Source organism: Rhodnius prolixus, unplaced genomic scaffold, assembly GCF_049639745.1.
Source record: "Rhodnius prolixus isolate KJV_2025 unplaced genomic scaffold, Rpr scaffold_2, whole genome shotgun sequence".
Lineage (NCBI taxonomy): Eukaryota > Metazoa > Arthropoda > Insecta > Hemiptera > Reduviidae > Rhodnius > Rhodnius prolixus.
Genome location: NW_027411592.1, coordinates 63,260,866 through 63,286,512, shown reverse-complemented (window position 1 = coordinate 63,286,512; position 25,647 = coordinate 63,260,866). Strand labels below are relative to the sequence as shown.

Sequence of the window (25,647 nt, the reverse complement as noted above, 5' to 3'; positions counted from 1 at the left end):
CAGTCAGCGAAATGTCATTAGAAAACTATCGTTATGCGAAACATCGCTCGCTATAAGAATCAATTTGTTTTACTCGTTATGCGAATTACTCGTTAAGCGAGGTGCTCGTTATGCGAGGTTCCACTGTATTTCGATCTATATTTCTGTAAAAGCTCAATTATGGATCACCATACTTTCTCTTACAAGCTGTAAGGGATCGTGGAAAAATTTCAATAATTGCTCAGTAAATAGAAATTATTTATTTTTTACACAACATATTTTGGGGAAAAACATTTGTAATTTTAAATGGAAAAGTTCAACATATCACTTATCTCCTCTATGTCGCCTTTCCAGTTCGCTGGCTATCGCGTTCGCCATAGATTTCCTTTCAGTTTCACTGCCAACCATCTGGCCAACATCTTTGGAACGCGCAACATCCGACGGAGTAGTCACTAATTCTTGCATTTGCATAATCGACAAGGGTATGGACTCATAACTATCGCCGATATGCATCAAAGTTTCCTCAGATTCCACATCTTCATTGTTCCGCTGTTGTATTGGAAATTTTCGACTATTCCACGGTTTTTTCGCTGACTCTTCTGGAGGATGTTGATTAAGAGAGTATCTTGAAGAATCGATTGATCTGGAGTTTTCTACGATTTCTGCGCAGGTTTCCTTCACATCGTTTTCATTAAGAATATTATCTCCAATATTCTCTTTTGAGCCGGAAGCAATATTACCATTTGTATCTGATGTTATGATATTTATTTGCGGTATGTTTTCACCAGAACGAGTAGACGTTACAGAATCCGCTCTGGATTTACTCTGCAGCTTTTTATTGTGACACTTAGTGTTGTCCACTTCTTGGCCGTCAGTCGATGTCCTTTCTGCAGGAGAGTTTCTATTTTTCAAAGCACTTCTTCTCACAGTTCTTGTTTTGGAGCTTTTATTAACCTCATCCAAACAATTCGCTTTCGTATCTCTTGGAGTATCTGGTTCCAACGGGGAGAAGCCTTCGTCCGAAGTATTGGAAGACTTTCTAGCTGTACTCTTCAATAGATTGGATATCAGTTCTGAAAATGATCAAATAAAAAAATTGGATTAGACGTAGTTGAGCAGACTTTGCTCTCAGTAAGTATCTAACATTCAACCTTTCTACTTCTTCGACAGAACATTTTTCACGATTGAAATTATTGCAGTTGTGTCAACTTTTAGAGATTGAATTTTCATTGGCTATTCAAGTTTTGAGAGCGCCCGGAATACAAAACAATGTTCTATGCGCATGGTCAGTATGTGCTGCATTTAGCTTAATATTGTATTCTGTTATCGTAAATTATTGTTGTATTAAATTTATTAACCTTTTACGAGGTTTTATGGATGAAGAACGAATAGTGAACGATTTTGAGGAGTTTCTTATCTGGTTTACAAATTGGGATAAACAATACTTTTATAATAGGTTTTCTGAACTTTCATTTACATATTTTAAGGTTTTACTACCTCTAAGTATTTAATTATTAAATTTCTAACCAAACTTCCGAGAAGAAAGCAAATCAATACCGGAAGTGCAATTTTAAAGAAAGGCTTTTCTGAAATTTACTGTGAATTTGCCAAACAGATTCCTTTGAAGCTGATCTAATGGCGTACTTCAGCTTAAATGTCAGTTTGGCTTGTAATTTTTTCTTAATTAATAGTTTGGTTCAGAAGGAATGTGTCGCATTCTATCAACATTATTATTAATTTGATCTCTTTTTTCTTTTTATTATTCAATTCTAAGTTACAATAAAATTCAATTATATTCGTAAATTATGGTAAGCATATGAGTGTTCACAGGAATTTTTTTTCAAGTAAAGGGAGAATGTAAAGGGAAACTGACGAATATTGGCGAAAACAAATCGAAAACGATAACAATTTAATAAAACATTTCTTGAAAATGGAGAATTTTTTTTTTTGAATAATTTGTTAGCATTTTTTACACAAGATCAATATTATTTCTAAAATAACAAAAAATTGTTATTTTTACATTGATGGAGTTACCTTTCCGCTCGGAATTAATTGCAGCCGAAGTTTCCTTTGTTGCATTATCAACTGGCGATTTTATTTCCGGCACAGAAGACAACAATTTACGCCATTTATTGAAAGGAATGTCAGCTGAGTCCAATCCTCTGCGTTTCTTGTCAACCATTTGTAACATTTTTCGCCTCTCTTCGGTACGCTCCCGGCGAAGTTGGATCTGTAGAAATAAGATGGATTAAAAATTCATTTTTTTTTTGGTATCTGTTGAAGATTTTTAGCAAAAAGGGGGGGAAAACGTTGTCTTATAAGAAGACAATAAGTATTTCAAATTATTAAAGCTTTCTTCACTAGAATGAGCAGATGCTCTGCTCACTACACGGCTCTGATTAAGCAGATCTGCAGTAAACGGGAGTTCTTGGAAAGGAGCTCTGAAGCTGCCATCTACTGTAACTAATCAGATTTTAAGAATATCCTGTTCAAGAACTGCAGAAAATGTGGAGGAGCCCAGGCTTGTACCAACGAGATTCTAAAACGAAATCTCTGGCCATTTAGCCACTTTGCCAATTCCAGACTCTGGTGATACCCAACATACTCACTATATCCAGGCTGGCAAGTGATCTGGGAATTGAAATGGCGATTAACTGGTTCGGGGAATCCAAATGACCGTTTCATGAGCCAGCATCTCTTCTACTGCGTGGCTAGAGCCAAAATGATCTAGGTACGCAGTAAATCTGAGACCTGGTGGCATACTACCAGCCAGAAGAAAGTGAAAGAGCTGAGGCGAAGTGGCTCTGCTGGATCGAGCCCTGTTGTCTTCGAAGAGATATGAACCTACTGGGTGCTCAATAGAAGTTTTGGCCTGACTGAGAAAAAGACTCTGCCATCACGAGGATGTAATGAGGACAAGATTTCTTAAATTAGGCGATGAGCCTTAACGAGGTTTGGAAACCAGCTCAGGCGGGATTTTGAATCCTTGAATTCACGTTCAGTCCAAGATTTTTGACCTAAACACGGCTTGTTGTTGTTTTTCTTTGAGATAAACTTCAACCTACACCCAGAAATAGTTTGGGCTTGTAAGCGTAGTGTTCGCTACGTCCAATAATCTGATAACTTTTCGTGAAAAGGAGTTTCCAGCGTAGTTAATATTTAAAATGAAAAACTTACTTTAAGATCGTTGTTAGCTTCTCTGAGTGAGTTAGTGAGTGATACCAGATAGTAGATGATTAGGACCAACAACATCAACAGCGGTATAACGATACCCGGCGAGGCAATGTAGTCCAGCACTTTGTGCAAAGTCGCTGGTATCAGCCGTTTCAACCATCTGGTGAATATGTGCGAGATTCTCTTATAGTTGGAGAACGGACCACAATGCCAGGACGGTTGCAGCCAGACAATGGCAAAGCCGACCGGTAGTACGCAGAGAAAGAGCATGGTCAGCAGTAGAGCTAAGTAGAAGTTGTTTGAACGGGATGCTTTGAACACTACCTGGAAAACAAGTAAACAAACTACAGAAACTGTAAGCGAAGAACTATTTGCATGTTAATACTCTATAAAAAAGAACTAGGTGAACTTAAGCTAACCTCATGCGGAACGTTGCATGTCAGCACGGCCCAAGATCTCATGTACATGATGATGACTAGCTTTAAAAGATTGATCAAGGGCAGCCCAGGCGAAAAGAACATGCCCATCCAAACCATTCCTTGATTGTTCACTAAATGCAAGATGTTTTCGGCGATTTTGAAATCACCATACTGTGGGAAAGTTTTCTCCAGATCCCAGCACCAGCAGTTGTTCATCACACGCACGAACACAGCTCGCATGAAGTCCATTATCATGATTGAGGTAATTGTGATCATCTGGCATATTTGGAACATTAGAAAAGATGAAAATAAGATAAAGAGACAGTCTTGATGATCTTTTTTTATGATGAATAAATCAAATTAAATTCAGTGAAAAAAGCGCAAATTTCAGTCGCAACTGCGCACTATTTGTGCTTAATTAGTAAGTTTACATTTTTCAAAGAAAACCTTCTTACATTTCAGTCAGCAGAAACGTTAGTTCCCTTTAGTGGTGAACATCGTGCTAAAAATACTAAACTTAATAAGATTAGCAGAAAAATAATAGGTAAAACTGTCTTTATAAGTGACAACTAAACCAAATCAAGATTACCAACCATCTCTAGTTTTGGAAACAATTCTAAGAAAGTTCATCAATATTAAAAATAATTTGAACTTTTCGTTTTACCAAGAAAATTAACCCTACAGAAAATTCAAATACTTTCACGAAATTGAGTTGTCATGTAATTCTGTTATTATTCAATGAATTTTCTTCATGAAAGTATCATTTGTTCCAAAAAATTCGCTCAATTCACATCTGAGGGGCCATCCTCCTCTTGCAAACCAAAAAAAAAAAAATAGCCACTTACCAAATCCATTATGGTAAGTTTCACCAGCTCCTGGCCGAACATGGTTTCCCAACATAGATTTCTCAACTTTTTCCTAGTTTCTGGATCCAGAACATGTATCTGTGATGATAGATCCTGAACAGGTGCGTCAGGCTCTGTAACATCTAGGATATCTTGAAATGAAAAAGGAACCAAAATAATAGTTTTTACTCAGTTTAGTATTGATTACAGCACAAGGCGTGTTTTAGCGCTTTACCAGGTGATAAGTTTATTAGTATGTCGTTAGATTGTAATACACATATTTACTAAAGTTTCAGAATCTTTAAAAACTAATTAACTTGTCAAAATATTTGACTAGGTAGTTGATTTTTGGTGCTGATTTAATCAAATATGAAAAAATATTTTAGCACATAAATAACCAAGAATACTCTTTAGCATAATTTAGGTAAAGGGGAGAATAATTTAGATAAAAGGATTGTGCGTAGGTTACATTATATTTTATAACTTGAGAACATGTGTTGGCGGAAAACAACTCATCTGGAGAAAAGATTATCTCAGTAATTTGGTACAAACTACAGTTTTTAAATATCCGATCACGCCCTAATACACTCCTTTCATAAACAGAAAATGACTTGAGAAACTTTACACTATCTTACCTGTGTTAGGTGACAATGTGGTATCTGCTTCAGAATGGTTGTGGTGGTTACTTAATGTTGTAGAGATTATCGTAGTGTTTTCTAAATATGTTCCAAATTTGTTAATTTCTGAACAATTTATAGTTATATAACACAGTTTTTCTTTAAATTCTGTTGCGTTTGCCGGAGTAAACATAGACTGTTGTGTACTTGTGCTGCTGTCTGTGGAATTCTCCAGTAACTTTTCAAGGGTAGTACTAGTACTATAGTCTTCGGTAGATTCGCTACTAGTTTCTGTAGTCGGCGCTGTCGTGAACTCTTCTAGATTTTCCGTAAACGACTTTGTAAAATCACTGTAAATTTCATTCCATTTATCAACGGTGATGTTTTCAGTTAATTTAAACTGAGTACTGTAGAGATCATTTGATGTTACACTTTCATTGTATACGGGAGTACTATTGTAATCAACAGAAAAGGGACTGGTTGCGTTCAACAATAGTGCCGCTACAGCTAAAGTAGTTGTTGTAGATGAACAAGGTACTTTGATGCTACAATCCGCTGTACTTTCCTCAAAGAAAGAATAGATACTAGTTTCTGATGCTGTGGAATTGACCAAATCCTTAATTGGGTTTATTATATTATTCGCATAGATTGATGGACTGGATGTTGATGGAATTGAAGTAGTGTTCGCTGTTGGTTTCAGATCATTTAGTTGAATAGTCTGAAATTAAAATAAAAGATTTTTCCTTAACTTACTTTTCCAGCAAAACCTTAATGTGTTTGAGCTTTAACATTTGGTAGAAATGAACATTTACGATTCAGAAACAATAACTATTATGGATAATACAGTAAGCTTATGCAAAAACGTACTTACCATTTTCTCAATTTTGGAAAAAGTTGCAAAAATGAAAGAATATAAATTTAGTAAATTTAGTACCATTATTCTGAAACAACAATGCTCTCATTTAACATTTTAGAATAATAAAAAAACAAAACGCATAGTTCCATATTTTGGGTCTTCTAGTCCCAGAAACCTAACCTTGCCAATTGTAAACGTAACGCTTTCCTGGGATGATATCTTTCGATTAATCGTATCAGATCGAATACCATTGGATATACAAAGCCGATGATTGATACAACCAGTGTTACTTCACTTTGTCGCCACCAGGAAGCTTCAGCACCTACGTCTCTAGATCTGTCCACTACCAAGATCACTGCGTACATGGAGGTACAGAGTAGTCCTGCCACGTTCAGATGTGTTAGTATCCTGACGGAAGTCAGCTTCCAGCTGTCACAATGAAAGATATTTTAAATTAAAATTTCGAATGCGGTCAGGATTGCGTACTAAAATTAAATAAATTATTTATCCGCTTCTCTTTTCTTTCCTGAATGAAATGGATTTGATTTCGTTTAAATGATTTTTGTTTTCTCTTGTACTGGGCCGGACTTACAAGGTAAATAAATCTATTTATTATTATCGTTATCACAAAAAAAACTAAGTTTTTAAAAAAATGTAAATGAAGTCTTTAATAACAATAAATAAAGTCGCACCTACTTCCGGCCATCATTTCTCTTTTTCTCGGCTTCTTCCAGCAACGCTTCCCGAAAGCCGAGCACTATGGATGCAGTCCTGTTGTGCGCCGTTTCCGCATTGCCAATCATATAATCCCATCCTGTGAAGATTTTCCAAGTGAATACACATTCATCATCCTTTTCTGACAGTTTACTTTGTCTGGAATTTTCGGCCATTCTGGAAAAAAAATTGACAGATGGAAAAATTATTTTAAATTAGGTAGGATTCGTAAATGAGATTCCAAAGAAGGATACATTAGGCTGGGAAGCGAAAGAACTGAGGCTGCGACAGCTCCATGACATAGAGCAGCACCTAGTACTGGAGCGCCAAATTGGTACAGGAAGATGGAGAAAGCTAGCAATTCTAGGAAAATAGAAGAATGACTGAATCAATTTACTTGCGCAAGATGGCGACAAAGCTATACATGTAGACAGCTAATCCTGCGGTGAAATAGGCCAGTGGAAGTCTGTACCGGAAAACCCCATCCTTATCTTCGTCGTCCATGTTGTAGTATCCATAGAAGAGCGGCGAATACTTGAGTACACCCTCGAAGTTCCAAAGAGTCACCAAATTCATTGCTCTCTGTTTTTCATCCTCCAGCATCTCTTTTCGGCCGCCTGATTGGCCACGACGAGCCATCAGAACCTGAATAAATCAATACCAATTTTCCACAGTCAGCTGAGATAACAGTCCTCACAGGTGGCATAATTATTTATTGATCTTACTGAACGAATCTTCTTACCTCTGGCACTGCAATGAAGGTGATCAGTACTGTAGCTATCACCAGATTCACTGAGAACAGCCATCTTAAGAATATGAAATAGGATGCAACTACAGAGCCAAAATGTGATTCAATTTCTTTAATTCTCAACTCCCATGGAATCAATAAGTTGGACATGTTGAGCAGTTCTCGTTTCAGATGATTCCATTGCTGTCAACAACACAATAGCTATGATATAGGCAATGGCCGAATGTGGTGGCCGGGTTACTAAGAATTCCAGGTTCTCCAAACTAATTATGAAAAAGTATTTTATATAAGTAGCCCGACAATTGTAATATAAATTCAAAATCAAAGGCCATTGAGTCGGTTAAAATGGAGCCATCCTAGGAAACTGTGCTGTACCTAATATCTAGACAAGATGATGCAACCACTTCTTAGTAATCAATTATTTAGAAAAAAACACCTTCTTACATTGATCATAAGAATTTTGAAATGAGCCAGTACATCTTTAGTCCGCCTATTGTGGGCCAGCCGCTCTTGCAAAGCACCTTCATGTTGTTTAATGTAAGCTTTGGCCGTCTGCACTAATTTCAACTTCTTCCTTATCGGCCATGGTTGGTACTTCACCTGGCTTAGTACTTCTTTATGCAACTTTATCTGCTGGTAGATCTGCTCTTGCTTGGCCTTCTCTTCGATGTCAATGGCGGTGCTGGAAATCAATGCAAAATATTGAATTGAAAAAGAGAGAATGCAAGTTTTTTATTGCGATCACTGTGAGATGAGGTGAAAAATTCTTGGCTGTGCTCAAAGATGGCGTTACTGTCAACGAAATTTTTCTGGTTATGTTGGAACACTGATTATAATGTGCATCAATGTTCAACTCGATCAATAAATTAGTTTGCCTTATGAGAAACATTCAAGTAGAAATGTAGATTTATTTTGAGATGGATAATCAGGAATAGTGTGTACTCAAGCTAGTCTTTGTTCTGGGAGGTTCGTCGCGAACAAGAATTCATTCGAAAGTTAGGTGAAGGTTTTCAAAGGTTCTGCTCCTCCACTTTTTAATTCTCCGGAGAGGATGATCCAGTGGAAAGCCCAAAACCATTAATAAAGCTGAAAACATTGCCAAGGCATTAGATGATGGCAAATTTATAGATGTATGAGGTAAAAGTGAAGGCACAACAGCAGACACGCTTAAGGTGTAGAAGTAATATGAGTTCCGAAGAAGAGTTCGCACCCTTCTTCGCTATCGCAAGGACCGGAAACAGCAAGGTTCTTTTTTGCTGTGCGTTGAAATCATCATGTTCCCATCATGCGGCTTAGGGATTGCGATATGACATTCACTGGTCACGAATGGGGGCGTTGCAATAGGATTTCAAGAGCGCCGTGACCTACGACTTCTCCCTTTATAGCTTGTAACCCCAAACGCTCCACTTACTGCAGCATTTAAGGTAATGATATTAACTGTTTATGGTAGGCGAAAGTAAAAACCATTAATGTCTCTATATTACCTTTAAAAAAAAAAAATACTCACGAACACTTTTGCTTTACTTACTCCCCGGAGCTGGTAGTGAACACGGAGGATCTTCTGCGTAGGTTCGATATCGCCGACTCTTGATCGGGTGAAAAAGGAGACGAACCTCTTCTACGGGCGCTTCTCTTGTTCCAGCTCTGTCGGTTCGCCTGCCGCACCATGATCGCGCTGACGCTGGCCGAATATTCATCCTCTTCGTCTTCGCCTTCCTCATTGCCAACTTTGCCGTCTGCTAATTAACATCATCGGCAAGTACGAAAGAGAAAACATGAATGCAGCTGCTGTTGCACTTAAACTTAAAAAAGAAAAAAGTTGATAAACAATTTACCTTGTTGGGTGGATAATTGCTGCTGTTCTCGCGTGAATCGTACTTTATCTCCAGCTGGTGATTCCGCATTAGTTCTGCCCTTATCTTCTTCAACTTTGGATGTTGCAAGTCTGTCGGTCGGTGACTGTGCAGTATCTGGTTCTATCTGCATTTAAGAAAACTTATGAAGCGATCGAACTATTGAATCATGTTTGATACTTTTAAAGAAAGTTATGACGTCATTACTCCCAGAGCACCTCAGCAAATTATGTTCAAGTTCAAAAGAAATCCTTTGGCGACCGAGTGTCTAGAAAAATGCAAACAGTACTGCTTACTGTTTCACTTCCTGTGAACTGATCTTCCATCTCGTAATTTCATATTCACAGACATTATTCATTAGTTGGAACTATGTACTGAAATAGCACTTAAGAGAAGCTTAACTTCGTGTGTAAAATTTTAAAATGTGAAAATTTAAACATCATTCTCTAATACAGTTTTGTATCTCTCTTAAGAAGATAAAAAAAAATAACTTTGATAAGTTTTCTATTTAGATGGGGGTCTCTAAGAGGAGTTTTACTGCATAACATTGGCAGACATTGGGAGATTGGGTTCCATGGATTCAATAATTCTGCTATTTACAAAAAACTAATGAGACAGTAATAAAATGAACGTTTAAAGTAAAAAAGAATTGGCACAGACAAGTTTTCTGCTAAGATTTCGATCTTTATTAATCAATTTGGGTGTAAATTAATTAATGAAAATATCTTTGGATGATGAGAAGGGGAGGGGGAACAAAACAAAGTTAGAAACTCAATTAATACCATCAAGGCTAACTAACTTGTAACAATGTTAGTGTACAGAAGCAGGCGACAATCATCAGCTGACGAACTTTCTTCTTCCCCTTGCACGGCTAATTATATCAACCGGTAAAGCGCTAATCGATTATAATCTCTTTAGCATAGAAAATTAATTAACCGACACAGAACGATAAAATAATCACTTGGTAATCTCTTATCGTGATCTCGAATGTTTCCACGTTGTTAACAAATGATTAGATTAATGCGATCCACATGACAGGTTATAGAATTATAACCTTTCCTTATTGTTGACAATGTGGTTAGACAATATCTTTGATTTATTGTTGTTCATTCATTTTGGTGACTGATTCTTAGTTTCAATAGGATGAAAAAATAAATGCCAGTTTTCAGTCGTGATACATTTATTCTGCCCTGAGCTTTCGACCTAGGGACTAGGGTCATCTTCAGGGCTGTGGAACATGTTTACAGATTGTTAACAATGATTCTATTAAAATGAATATGTATAATTTAATGAAAAATAACAAAAATTATTTACCTAGTTTAGAAAGTAATATTTTTACATTACAGGGTTGGTGCGTCTTCTGTCATGTCTGGTCATAGACTGAGTGTGATCGGTCCGTGTGTGATATGTGTTAGGTTGTGTGGAAGTCAGTGTTGCCAATTGTCAAGTATTTTGTAGTAAGTTGGCGTATACGTATGTTGTTTAAATTGTTCGTGTCTGTTTTGAAATTTAAACTGTTTTCTGTCTTAGATATGTATATCATTTCTAGCACTTTCCTTTTTTGTGTGTTGGTTTCTGATTTAAGTATCTTTGTTTTTGGGAAATCGAAAGTATGATGATTTTCTGTGCTATGTAAGGAAAGTGCTGTGGTGTTCTTTTTTAGTTTTGTGTCGTAAGAGTGTTGGTACAGTCTTTTTTTTTAAATACTGTGACGTTTCGCCTATATATTTTTTGTGGCAGAATAAATGTATCACGACTGAAATGGCAATTATTTTTTTATCCTATCTTTTGATTTATTTTGTCGCTAGTGCGCATGTTTATTGTATCTCTGACCTGTTTTGGACTTACATCCATCCTCAGAGATAAGTTTGGCATAGAGATGTCGACTTCACTAATTTTTCCATCTCGCTCTACACTTGACAGCTACTTCTAACAGTTTTCTGACATATTCTCCTAACATCAAGAAATTTCAGTTGGTTTTAATGCTATTCAAGCATTCTTATTTGTTCGAATTACATACTAATTGGAATATCTAATAACTTATTTCTAATCTAATCTATACCCAATAAAAAAAAAAATCATCTTTTGCCATTGGTGGATATATTTTGGTGAATCCGGATCACATGCTCGTCTACAGGTTGAAGGTCACAACTTAAGGAGTTTGATGTCGCCACACTCTTTCTGACAAAAAATAAAAACCCAAGCTCTGTGAATTAATGAAGTGCAAATGTTCTCGACCGATATCGCAAGTGCTATGTGCTGTTTCAGCCATCTGTGCAGTTTTTTACCTTTTTTTTTTGAAATCGCGTCACGAAGGATGTCTTTGGTTAGCCGAAACGCTAGAAGTAGCCTTATTTCTGTTCATGAGTAAGATCTTTCCTAATCTCCCAATGCGTTTTTTTTGGGGTGGAAGGGGGGAAATGTACTTTCCTGAATAAGGCGCCACGGTAGCCGAGCGGTTAGAGGCGAGACCTGCGAAGCTAATACGTACTGTGGTATTGGGTTCGATTCCAGGTGCCTAGGCCTTGGATTTTATTTAATGGTTAATAAAAGATATTTACAGTAAAGTATGTTTGCTAATCGCCTCCGTCCATGACTACCTAATTGGTAGTTGGACGTAAAGCCTGCCTGCAAAAAATAGGCAATTACTTTACTGAATATTCTAGCGCCAGCAAAACGGATATTAAGAGAAAGTAAAGAACACTTATCCATCAAAGTCGAAGATATTGTTATTTAAAAAGACCTTCTTCTGAAACGGAAATAGCTTGATTAGAACCCATAGACTCGCACACTCAATGATTAAATGAAGAGAAAATACCGCGTTTATTTATTAAATGAATCAGCTGACGATCAATAAGGCCAATGGACAACAATTACATCAGTGTACATTGTTTTGAAGGTTATACGAGGTAAGGTTAACAGACTGTTCGTTAGTGTTAAGTGAAAAAAAAACAAACTCTTCGATAATATCATAGCAATACAAAATCTCCTTGGTCACAATGTAGACGACCTTGTGTCTAGAGAGTGCGGGGCGGTGTAAAGGTCTTTGCCTAGGCTATTTTCTACAAGGCAGAAGTAAATCTTTGGTTATTGGCCCAATCCTATTTACAAAAAATTAGCTGATTCGTGTCCAGAGTATGAGGTTAGGGTTAGGGAGGAGACAAATGTTACATAAAAGAAGAAAATTGTAGTCGAAGCGACGTAAATATGGCAACGTCACGAGATGGTTAGGGGCTGGGTAGCCATCTCTGAAATGTAATGTATACGGTTATTGCGTTACCTTCAATGATTCAGGACATCCTATTGGTTGTGCTAATATCTTAAAATGGACTCTAATGAAATTTTTCATGCCTTCAACATTCTTTTATTTGATAAAGAATAGGTTTTGATTTAAAAGTGGGGCTCAGGTAGAGATAAATTTTAAGTTTGAATTAAGGAGTTGGAATTAGACTGGTAATATCGACTATAGACTCTAAAACCTCTTGATTCGTTGTCCCATTGTAGATAGGTTCAGCTTCAGTGGGCCCTAGGACTGGAGCAGAGGGCATATCTATTTTAGCCTATCTGAGTGCGTCATCTTTAACGGTTTATGAGGATATGTGGTCTGTGGCACTTAAGATGGAAAAAACAATTGGTAGTAAGACCATGGTTCTTGTAAGCAGAACTACAAGGGATCGGCACAATTAGCTGCCTACCCGGATTCAAGATTCGTCCCGTGTTGTAATTTAACCCGCAGGATCACTTAACAAGGACTCCAAGTCTTTCTGGTGACTCCAAGTTGTCGCAGCTCATTTTCCATCATTGTCTTATATATCCTTCTTTTTCTTCAAAAGGGTCGAGGAGGATTGTTTTTTTTTTTTTTGGACGTTTATCTCTCGATTTCCTCAACCATCACAAGCGAGCCTATTTCTCTCAAGGTCACAAAGTTGATCAAGACATTTGCTACACAAGTTGATGCTGTTTTGCAGCATATTTTTCTTGTTTCCGACATTATATTGTTTGTAACCCTGTACAATCCCTTAAAATGTCAGGGATAAGCTTATCCCTACTTTCTATCTCTCCAGAAAAGCTAGAATGTCCACTGTAAAATTATCCAAAAGTAAAATTAATGGAACCAAAGGAATGTCCGCAATAGTGTGGCAGTTTGAAATAAATCGTTTGGGCTGCTTTAAACGAGTACCACCGGAAACAAATCACCTCACTTTATTTCCGGTTGCAAGATTTTAAAGCCCCAAGTTGTTTGTACACAAAATGTACATGAGCTCAGTTTTTTTTTTTGTTTCGTTTTACGAGCTAGAAGGCACTCAGACTTTTTCTGGAAAATCCTTTTTTTTGGGGGGGGGGGGGGTTTCTGCGGAAAATTCAACATCGGAAATGTTATTTGATCTCTCTAGTAGAATAAGAGGAAGTTACATCACGAGTTGGTGAGTTTTTATTTAAAAAACTTTCCGGTAGGACACTTGTATTAAGGGTTGATCTTCAAAAAAATGCACATAAAATGTTAAAATTCCCAAATTTCCTTAAAAGTATAGGGCAAATTCTCCTTTATACGTGTAATTTATTTTTACTTTTTGCAACAACATAAATTAAATAGATACATGTATAATATAATGCAATAGGCTACTACCAGCTGGAATTGTGATAAACACGGTGACAGTATTAGCAATGCATTTATATTGTATAATACAGACAGGTTGTGACATGTCCACACAACTGTACGTGCTAATCTAAAAAGTGACCCTCATGTTCAATCCCCCATCCTCCCCCCGCTACTTTTGCTGTTGCTCTAATGTAATAATTTGCCCCCCCCCGCGGGAGGGGGAGAGAGGCATGTCAAAGTTGCTACATTAATCTGTTCTGCCAGTTTAGAGGGCAGCTTGTCTGCACAGGGTGCCTTGTTTAACTTACCAGTTTTGGCACGATGTTGGTTATATATACATTCCCCCGGGGGGCGCAGTTTAACCTAACTGGAATATTAACAACTCCCTAAATATTCACAACTAGGGAATATATTTTTATATTTAACGTTCTAAATTCAGTCCGTTTAATGAAGAAGGTTTTATGTTGCTGAATTCAGCCTGTTATAAACAAACTAATTTATCATAAAAATTATTTTATATAATAATCTCGACTAAACGTACAAACTCAACTCTCCTACCACGTGTCTCGAATGATTACTTTAACGATCGACTTTTCATCGTTATCGAGAAAATATCATAAAAATGAAAACTTTCATTTAGTAAGGTGATACTTTACATTAAAAATTCTTTTTAATTTTAATTATTCATTAATTTTTTTTAATCGATTTTTTCCATTTATTGGGTTTTCCTAGAATAAGATTTCAATGATTTTCTTTATACTTTACTAGTGGCACTTTTGCTAGAAAAATCTCTGGGGAAGAAAAAATTGGGGGTAAAGTCTAAAAAATAATGCTAACCAAATAAATTGTACGCGCCACGGTAGCCGAGCGGTTAAGAGACTAGCTAGACCCGCAATGCTAAGATGTATTGTTGGTTTAGTGGGTTCGATTCCTGGTGTCTAGGCCTTGGATTTTATTTAATGGTTAATATGAGAAATTTATAGTAGAGTATGTTAGGCGGATAAGAGACTAGACCCGCAATGCTAAGATGTATTGTTGGCTTAGTGGGTTCGATTCACCAGGTCTAGGCCTTGGATTTTATTTAATGGATTAATATAAGAAATTTATAGTAAGTACGTTTGCTAGTCTCCTCCGTCCACGACACCTAATTTGTGGTTAGACGTAAAGCCCGCCTGAATATTTCCAAAATTCTGAGTTCGTAGTGTACGAGTCCACCGAAATTGCTTCAATACCCGATCGGCTTTTTAATCGAGTTTCAGCTGACAGTTTGTTTCAGGAGGTTTTAATTCGAAGTAGGGCGTAACATATGCTAGGCTCTATTCGATTGATATGAAATGTTTCCTCAGGGAATATTGATTGGAGTGGGATTTGAGGGGAGGGAGCTGTGACGTCAGCTTCCTTCATCAATTTCATTTTATTGTAGTGTAAATTTCTGAATACTACGTATTATATGTATATTAATTTTTTTTGTTTTTTAATCTAAATTTCCAGGAAAATCCACTTTATCGAAATCAGGGGGGGGCGTTATATTTTTGGAGAAAAATAAAAATTGAAAATCAGCGTAATTGTGAAAGTTCCGTTTTGTTCAGAGTTAAGGGAACGTAATAAAAATAAAGGAAGTTAAGAGAAATTATACTTACTGAGTAGTTCGGATTTGGTATCAGCATATTGCGATTCAGTCAAAAGCAAAGTGAACAACAGCTATTTCTTTAACATATGAACATATCAACTCGCGTCTATACCGGAAATGATTTAGACACGCATGGAGAATTGATGAACTATAAAGTAATACACAAAAACTTTTTTTTTTGTTTTTTGATTTTTCTTTTCGTTTAAGTAACTGGAAAAAAAACTGTTGGAGGTCTTTTGCGTTAGAGAAGGCCGTATGTATGTCTGTACTTAGACACGCGTAGTTGGCCAGCCGGGTGGCTAAAGTGAATTAAACCTCTTTGCCAACTATCCAGTCAGCAATGGCATGAGTACGAACGTAGCCGCCGCTATTATTGTCATTATTTAGTCGGCACAGAGCTCCTCTACATGCACACTAGGCTCCAGCCCCCAGCTGATGGATTGCGCTCGCAACTTACTCGTGTTCTTTCATTTTTCCCGTTGCCCATTTCTTCGCTTTATTGTCGGTAATTTATTAAACAACTTTACTTAATTAAAGTTTGGTTCCAAGAGAAATACTTGTAATATAATTTTTCCTTCATTATTTTCATTTTCACTGTCAAGTGAAGTATTAAGATCGTGACGCATTTTAAAGGTTAAATTTTCACCAGAAAATTCCTCTCAAAGTCTCGTAATTATGAATTAGAAAATGGTTTGTGTGTCAGTATGAACATACACTAGTAGAACGTACACTCATTTCAACTACATGTGTCTACTAGATTGTCTTACATAAAACATCATGGCCGACGTACTTCTTTCCTCCAACATCTAAACAGATTTTAAGTGTTTTCCTTTTTTTTTTTACCATAAAATGACCCAATTTTCTTTTGCCCTTAAACATGAAAAAAAAAAAAAAAATCCAATAAATAGGATCACATTCAAATAGTTATTGTTTTTGTTTTTGTGACTTAAGGCGCGTCAACATCTAAGGTTATTGGCGCCCGGAGCTTTTTTTCAGTGCACTGCCGGCCTCCGGACAGTGTTCTCTCGTTACAAACAACACTGTCCATCACCGGACAGTGAGCTGTAAGAAGCTCCTAGGAAGAAAAAATCTAAGGGTCAGCTGCTGGATTCGAACCCGGGACCTCCGGGTGGGAGTCCAGTATGCTAACCTCATAGCTAATCCCTTCCCTATTGAAATAGTTATTTTTCAGCTAGAAAATTTTTATTGCCTAATCTGTTAATTTATCAAATACCTACGAGAGAAAAATTAGTAAAAAAAAAATAATTCTAAACTATATTTTTCTATGAAATAATCAAGTGTTAAATAACTAACCAATCAAAATGCAGAGATAGAGGTGTGAAATGTAGGAGGGGTTAGATCGGCCAATCAAAAAGCTGGAACTTTTATGGCGTCCACGCCCATTAACCTAACTTTATCGAATTGCAATGGCTGCTAGTTAAAAAAATGTGCAGCTGCTTATTTATTATTCCTTAGAGTGTACATAAGCTTTAATGTGTTTTATCAGTATTTTCATCATTAAAAAATTATTTATGAACCCTACTAAACTAAACGAACGAAGAAAATCAGAATTTTGAATTGTTTGGTTGGGGCACAACAGCTCTGACAATTCTGTAGGCAACTTTTTTTTTTTTTTTATGAGGGATTGCTTTTGCCTAGTAACCTCCATCCATAATTTTGGAGGAAGCCTTGTAAACGTGTTGATGCTCATTGCGAGGTACGAATTCATTTCCTGGAATTAAGTCTTTTTTTTTTTTGGCTAACTCGGGAGAAGTAGCTCTTATCTTTCCATGCCCAAGACATTCCCTTCACTGTAAAGGCACCTCATAGGAGGTAATAGGGACTAGATGCTAGATTAGCGTCCTGATTCTAGGCTGGAATGCCTGAAGAATGATATCTACACATTCTTTCAATACTATTTCCGCCTTATAGCAACTTTATTGGCGTCTCGAACATTGTCACTCCGGACAGTGAGCTGAAAGGAGTTCCTAGGAAGAGAACATCTAAGGACCAGCAGCTGGATTCGAACCCGGGATGTCAATGACGTTGAAGTATGGGGATCGACTAAACGTTCCAATTTTTTACGCATTAAGACTTTACAATCAAAAATACTACGAAAACTACTTAACGCTCCATTCTACATTTCTAACCTCACCATTCATAATGACCTCAAAATCCCTTTCATTAACGACCTTACTAAAAAAAACTCGTTTCTTAAAATTTCATTCTTTTACAGCAGCTCATCATAATCCTTTAATTGAACACTTATTTTCTTTCACATTACCAGGTAATCCTCCAAGGAGATTGAAGAGAAGATGGCCCCGCGATCTACTCTCCTCATAGCAGTATAGCGATCTGTTCATGTTAATAGAGTGTCGTCACTGGTTGCCTTCTCCAGTATTCATTCAAGACATTATATTACATCGCATATGCAAGTTGCAACAACCGTTGCAGTCGCGAATTTCAATAAAAGTTTAAAAAAAAAAAAGTTCACATTTTCTTTATTATTTTCTTACTTTAAGTAGATGTAAAGTAGGTAAATAGGTGGTTGGGAGACTTGGAGAAGGAGCGCAAAGAAATGGAGCCGATACGTCCAGGAAAGAGACCAGTGGAATAGAAAAGGTGGGGGTGTGGTCTTTTTAGTGCCAGAAGAGTGAGGACGTATGCCTTCTCATAGGAGGCAATTGCTTATTGTCTTGATGAATATCTCCAAAAATGGTTACCACCCAGTGGGCGGGAGCTGAGAATCGGGATCCTAGATCCTGACTGAATGCGTGGCAATAGCTAGTTGGTGGTTTCGAGGCATCATCCAATTGGTGAATTGTAAAGAAAAAAGGCTTAGGAAAACTTCCTGGGTCTTTAAAACGAAGGCAGATCTCCAGGATAAAACTCTCGAATCATCCCCATTAAAAGTAGATTAAAATTAACCAGGTTTTTCTTGGTTTTTTAATTAAATTAGTTAACTTGGCCATTGCTTTGATAATAATCAACGTAATCCTACGACATAACAGTGATGTATTATGACGGTTACTTGATAATTATAATGGATAGATCTGACGTCAATGTGTAGTAAGCAGCAAGTTGTGACAAACTGTTGCAGGTCAGAATAAGTTGTTGCACCACTACCTTCTGAATAACACGCTGCTAATAAATTAGTTTTTTTCCCCCACCCACCAAGAAGGGATATTAAAGTTTGGGTGATAAGTCAGGGGTGGGGAATTCATACTTTGCGATGTTGGCACCCCTGTACACAGCCATGGTCGTCATCATTAAGAGGTGACTATGCAGAGAGAGGGAATGGGGTGTTGGCCAAGCGGAAAGGCCAAACCCACAAGCTAAGTGGCCATTTGGGTGCGATTCCTCGAATTACCAAGAATTAAGCTCACGCAACCCAAAATGTCCACCAGGTCACACAACTGCAGACAGACTTTAATTTCTTCGAGTGTATGAAGAAGAAAAAAAACTGGTCTACCTCGTGCGAACACGTGCTTTAGACAACAAGATGTTCGAATGTGTGGGTGCAAAACAGCGAACTGTCACGCTACCAAAGAGCGCAAAGAGGGGGTAATGGCGATCTTGTTCTAGGAGAGGAAATGGTTACTGTATCAACATTAATGCAATTACGTATTTCTCTCACCACACTTCAGTAAGAGAAGTTATTGTAATTGCGCACCTTTTCGATTCGGACATTTTACCGGAAATCCGTTTTCAGGACCCCTAAGTTCGAGAAACGGATCTTGACTATAACTTAGCGTTTCAGAATCCGTTTATCAGAAATGCCATTATGCTCTAGAGATTTGTACCTATCATTTTTTATTTTTGTTTAATTTTTTCGTTAATTTAAGGAGTGTCAACATCTGGAGCTCTTTATCCAGGGTACTGCCAGTCTCCGAACAGTGTACTCTCGTTACAGACAGCACTGTACCATGAGATATAAGAAGCTGCCTAGAAACTACAATGTTTGGCCCCCACTTCATGGACCAAAACTGCCATTGCAGACCACCCTATCTCATACAAACCATAATCATTATACACTACTTACGATAAACTGTTTATCAACGATGTTCATCCAGTCGGGTGTATCTTTGAATTCAACGGAAACAGCAGAAGTTCTTCTAGCTCGATCAGTTAGATCCAATCTTAGTATACCTGGTTTGGCTGATCTTCGTTCGGCCAGTGTTGCCATCTTTATTCAATTTGTATTTTACAGCTGTTTTCTATTTAATCACCTGTTTCAGTTGTAAATAAATAAAGTAGCTAATAATTAATAAGAAAATTAAAGTTTTTTCCATCACCATGGAAGTGAAATTAGATATCGTAAAGTACACTACTGTTTTTTTTTATTACTGTTTCATTTCATTATTAAACGTACTGTTCAGTATTTTATGTGTTTTTTGATAATTATGTAGGGTACTGTGTTAGGATAGGCTAAGTGCTTACAGTACTGTACTGTTATTATGGTAATACAGTACTGTATTGTACTGTATATGGTACAGTTTACGTATATTCCAACTTACGTCGAAAAAAACGGTTTACGACGCCGTGTAGGAACGGATCAACGTCTTAAGTCGAGGACTACCTTAGAAATACATTTGATTAAAAAAAGTAATACTGAATCTGGCGCCACACTCGCAGGACTTTATCGCACTAACAAAGCCCAAGTTTTAAATTACAAATTTCTTTCAAAATCTAAATAAAAATGTAATGGCGAACTTGTGTAGCATGTGTCGAATTACCAGACTAGGTGGTTGTAGTCAGCGACAAGCTGACAAGCTCATATTTTACTATAAATTAAAAAAAAAAGAAGTTTAAAGAAAGTCTCAAACTAAGATATCCACTTGCAAGTCTACACTCAACACCACAAGATAGCAAAACTCTGAAATAGCATCCCATAACCATGAAATGCCTTTACTGAAGAAATGCTGACTCAACCCTTCCTTAAAAGTGATTTTTCTCAGGGGGTATTGTTGCGAGTAAAAAGTTTTAGATCAACAAGCAGGTTTACAGAAAATTATGGAAGCCATTTTTCTTTTTCTGAGTGAAAAACCCAAAAAGCTGGAAAATTGATACAGGAAAATGGCACTTCTGAGTGACTGATAATGTTCAAAAACTTATTGTCGGGTCCAAAAATGGCGCACCACCCAAATATCAAATTTTGAACTTTCTGCAGGTATTGGTTTTTGAGGTTATTTTGACTGAGAAAGACTCTGATCCAGTCCAATCAATTTTATACTCGTAGATCCGTACTCAAAGGAGATGCAATATTTACTTTCCAATGAGGAGTTGACGAGAAATTAGCAAATAAATAATTTTATTGGATTAATAGTTTCTACTTACTATGTGGAGGTTTTCCTTTTTCATACTGTCCGAAAGTCAGAAGGCTGTCACTTAGTGAAGAACTCTGTGTCCAAACTGACAGGGTCACACATGTAGAAGCTTGTCGGCAATAATTGGGCATGTTGGGTATCAGTAAGTCGGACACAAATACACCCACAGATAGCCACAGTTACGCACCCACACTTTCTTAATACGGAGGTCACGCCATTTTCTTATCACCTTAATCTTTTATCAATTCCACCCTCGTTGCTCTAAATTAAAATACTACCTCTAGGATAAACACAAAGGCATGTTTTTTTTTTTTACCTGTTGGATATTAATTAATTTGACTAGAATTCGTAGACATAATGACGCAGCCAAGCACAATGACGTATGCAAAACAATGAAATTACTTCTAACGTGGTATTTTTTTTTCTTTTTTACAAAATTAATCATATTTGTCAAAGTATAATTAAGTATGTTTTGTAATTAATGCTAGCTACTAAATGTAGTTATTGCATATGAACGTTCTTCGCAATGTTCGTGTAGCTACAGATTAAATAACAATAATTACTTAAAGAAAATAAAATTAAATAAAAGAATCAGGGTTTATGTTTTATGACGTTGAAGAAAAGATCAACTTGCCATATTTTGGTACTAGGCGAGTTCATAACACAAGACTCTAGACTTCGGTGGTAGGAGATTAGAGCTGCTTTCGACGCTCAAACCTTGCTTACCTTACATCCAGGGTGACTGGTGATGACTGGAAGTCGGAATTTTGGATGAAGTAAAGTAATGCCTATTTTTTCAGGCAGGCTTTACGTCCAACTACCAAATCAGATGTCGTAGATGGAGGCGACTAACAAACATACTTTACACTTTTTTTTTTTTTTTAATCTTTTATTGGAATTTACAACTGCAATGATTGTTGCAACAGTCGTTGATAAAAAATACCTGATAAAAAAATACGTGAAAATCAGGAGTGGAGAAGGCACCCAGTGATGTCACTCCAGTAACGTGCTTTGCTATACTGCTCTCACGATAAGAGTAGATCACGAGGCCATCTTCTCTTCAATCTCCTTAGAGGATTACCTGGTAATGTGGAGGAAGATAGAATGTTCTATAAGAGGGTTAGGATGAGCTGCTGTAGAGTGCAATGAAATTTGCGGAAACGAATGTTAGCAAGAACTGTAATAAAAGGGATTTTTGAGGTCATTATGGATAGTGAGGTTAGGATACATAGAACGGAGCGTTAAGAAGTTTTCAAAATATTTTTGGACTGTAATGTCTGGAGGCGTGGTGAATTGGAACCATACTTCGATGCCTTATGACCAAATAGGAACGCAGTAACAGTAGATATAAGTCTTTTGTTATGTACGTAGGTTAAGTTTCGAACGTTTGTCAAATAGTCTGGCGAGAAGTTTTGTAGCGTTGGTTAGTTTCTTGTCTTTTCAGTCTAGTATGGGGACTTACACTTAATTTCTCATATTAACCATTAAATATAATCCAACGCCTAGAACACCGAGATTAGAACCCACTAAACCAACAGTACATCTTAGTTTCACAGATCTTGCTTCCAACTGCTTGGCTACCGTGGCAAAGTCTAGATACAGTTTTTGAGTATAACCGCAGGCCTCTGAACGGAGAAAGTTGCAGGTGTTTTTTTTTTTTTAAAGATAAATTAATAAATGCACAATTTAAATATAAAAAAGTTTTATTTATTTTTTTTTTTTTATAAATATCTAAGAAATATTACATTAATTACGTCAAGTCTTTAAGAATTCATTAATAATTTAACAATAACTTAGAATTTCTAACTTAAAAAATTAGGCTACAATCGTTATTAGGCGTTTATTTATGGCAAATTCGGCCATACGTGCTGAGAACTAGTGTAAACAATCTAAAACTTTATTCTAAAATATTAAAGCTTCTTCCAGTAGATTGTTTACGCTTGTAGACTGATCTCAGCCCAGAATGGATGAAAAAAATTAAAAATTCAGGGTGGAGGCGCTTTAAATCTTCGGCTCGTTTTATTTTATTTTCTTTTACACCACTTTTCAATCAAGTCACCATTCCAATTCAACGTTTTTCTTTTTCTTTCAACCGAAAAAATAAAACGTGAATTTTTCTACAATATTTTTTTCAACATTTTCAAAATAGTTTTTCTTTTCTCATTTTCTATTAAACACCTTCACACCCAGGATTGTTGTTTAAATAAACCAAATTTATTAAACACAAAACAAAAATTTATTTATACAGACACATATAATCGTATTGCTAAAATAATAATTGTAATAATAAAAAATCATATAAAACAGTTTGCATTTTAAATGGTAACGGATATATTTAAATTTCATTTTTAAAATTTCGCTTAGAAATATCGATCTGTTTATCATATCGATAAAATATAAAAACAATAAAGAAAATCAGCTGATAATGAATTTTGAGGTTAACAATGGGTAAGGTTGGATTGGAAGCAATGTAGGCAACGCTAGTTTTTCTCAATAAATTTTGCTGTACGAGTCTAGTGAGACGTATTTCAGATTCCCATTCCTGTAATGGGCTAAATCATGGTTATTATCTCTTTATAAGCCATCAAAAAGAAAATTGAAAGAACCCGGACAACTCATTCTCAAGCGTTAGTTGACCAAAACATGAGAAAAACAAGAAGACTTCTTCTAAATCTGCGCAATGGATGAATTTCATTTCATCTGCGCACAAAAACAAATGGCTACATTGTTAACCTGAACTATATGGTTTTCCATTTTCATTCTACAATCCACAACTCTTTTTGCTGCTAAGAAGTTAACCATTTTCATTGTAATCAATAATTACTGTCACTAACAAAAAATCCCTATCTATTGTTCAAATCTATTTCATTTACAAAAGAGAAACCAAATTTACATTTTAATTAAATTTATTAAGCAAAAACTTGACTCCAAAGAGTCAGCGAAATCTAGATAGTTTAATAAATTATTTCTAAAACAAAACTTCTAACTTCTAAACTTCACACAAATTGATAATTATTTAAAAACACAAAGGAAAAACAATACTGTTTATAGTAATAATATCGAATAAACAAAAAATTGTCATGCCTTAATTTTGTAAAAATTATAAGTCTTGTACTTATTTATTTAAAGTAATAACTTATTACTAAATAATAATTTGTGAAAGATACTTTAATACGATGTTTTTTAACTGCTTACTTGGTGACATTTTCTTGATCTTTTTTATTTACATTTTTCATACTGTTGTTTGGAATTGTAGGTCTTAAAAAAAATAACAGTTTTACTTAAGAAGGATGTTTGTCTTCCTCATTGGCTCCGATAAGAGGTGTTGGTGAGGAAGTTCTAGTCTGGCCTAGTTAGTGAATCGGGAGTTTGCATTCTTGATTAGTTTTAGATTATGTAGTTTAAAGACAATAGGACGAGCATAACAAAGAGGATATTTATTTGATCAAAAAACACAAATTACTGAAAAACGAAACATCTCCTTAGTACTTCAGCTAGACCATATCGCTGAAACTCTTTGCAACCCGTCAATACTAGATCATGATGAACAAAGAAAATGCGTCTTAGATCCAACTCAATTAAACAGCACAAACCAAATAAATAACCACATAATAAAATACTAATCAAGAAGCTGCGTCAACAGATCGTCATGGCAACTACCTGATTGTAACCATGACACTGTAAAACATCCCAACTAGAACTGTATCATTTACCTATTAGAGACCTCTGAGGAAGAGATCATCCGTAGCAAAACTTTTTCTTTTTTTTAAGACCCCCCTCACTAAAACCGGGTTCAACATGTATTTAATTTTTTTTTTTTTTAATATTTCTTACTTTCAAAATTTGTTATTAAAATTAGATGACTAAAACACCTGGTTTATGAAATGTGTCTATTTTTAGTAACAGAGTTGCCATATTGGTTTCGAGATTCAAACTATATTAATTTTCTGAAGACAAGCGTGAAATTTCTCCAAACTAGGTTTCAAATCATTTTCGTAAAATACTAATAAGGAAACAGCTCTAGATTTGGAAAAAAATCTCTTTCATTTAAAATGAAAACATAACGTCAACTCTAATATTAAAAACAAATCAGCTGTTATTATTATTGTTATTATTACTGCAGTTATTGTTAAGTAAAGTAACACTTTAGGTTAGGCAATTTTAGTCACGATCCAGTTTTTATTATCTAAAGACGTTTAATAATAACTTTGTGCCAAATATAATACTAAATATTAATAAGTCTTCAAACACAACTTCGGTAAGTTATTTTGCTTTTGCTAATTCATGTTTTTAATAAGGAAGCATTGAGTAGTGCGTTAGTGTGGTGACAATTAGTTCTATCTTTCACTTAGATTTAAAACAATAAAATCTTAAGTTCTCATTAAAATTATAACATACTATATATATATAAAATTATTAATTAATGTCTTTATTGTTTTCTAAGTAAAGTATTGGAGAGCATTTACATGTCATGGCGCCGGTATATCACAAATTGTATTTTGTTAAAACATGTACTCTACCTTAATTTTGTTTTTTTAGTACTCAGGAAATAATTTTTGTTTTCTTAAATTTAAGATAGCTTCTAAAAACGAAAAAAGTGGTTCTTTGTAATCAAATTTCAACTTTTTCATTTATGCATTCTGAATGTTTGAGGTTACGTTACGTGCAAAAAGAGATGAAAAGATTACAAAACAATTTCCAACTGAAAGGCAAATATTCCAAAACAGCGGCATAACCTCCTGTTGGGACTTCAAAGCTCAGTCTAGGCAAAATTTTTCGAAAAAATAGTATTTATTCTTTTCAAATTCAGTTTTTGTCACAATACATCGTTTAGGGCGACTCGCTTTTCGAACGATGTCCGGAATGTATACGAAATTCACCGAAG

General features: G+C 35.9%; 1 protein-coding gene across 5 annotated transcripts; it reads right to left on the bottom strand.

Moving 5' to 3' along the window:
* Positions 1 to 183: 183 nt before the first annotated feature.
* On the bottom strand, positions 184 to 20,959 carry Tmc (Transmembrane channel-like). 5 transcript variants are annotated; one of them, XM_074120278.1, is made up of 16 exons: positions 20,773 to 20,959; positions 19,478 to 19,664; positions 9,188 to 9,332; positions 8,881 to 9,091; positions 7,797 to 8,034; positions 7,347 to 7,535; positions 7,002 to 7,249; positions 6,587 to 6,781; positions 6,071 to 6,319; positions 5,906 to 5,975; positions 5,053 to 5,752; positions 4,418 to 4,569; positions 3,573 to 3,848; positions 3,157 to 3,477; positions 2,014 to 2,209; positions 184 to 1,052 (listed from the first exon to the last, which is right to left on the bottom strand). In XM_074120278.1, the coding sequence occupies exons 2-16, from the start codon at positions 19,619 to 19,621 to the stop codon at positions 304 to 306; spliced, it is 4,083 nt and encodes a 1,360-aa protein (XP_073976379.1). In that variant the 5' UTR covers positions 19,622 to 19,664; positions 20,773 to 20,959; the 3' UTR covers positions 184 to 303. The 5 variants fall into 5 exon arrangements, with proteins under 5 accessions (XP_073976379.1, XP_073976380.1, XP_073976382.1 ...); XM_074120279.1 differs by having other exon boundaries at positions 8,881 to 9,088; XM_074120281.1 differs by lacking the exons at positions 19,478 to 19,664; positions 20,773 to 20,959 and adding an exon at positions 15,446 to 15,837.
* Positions 20,960 to 25,647: the final 4,688 nt, after the last annotated feature.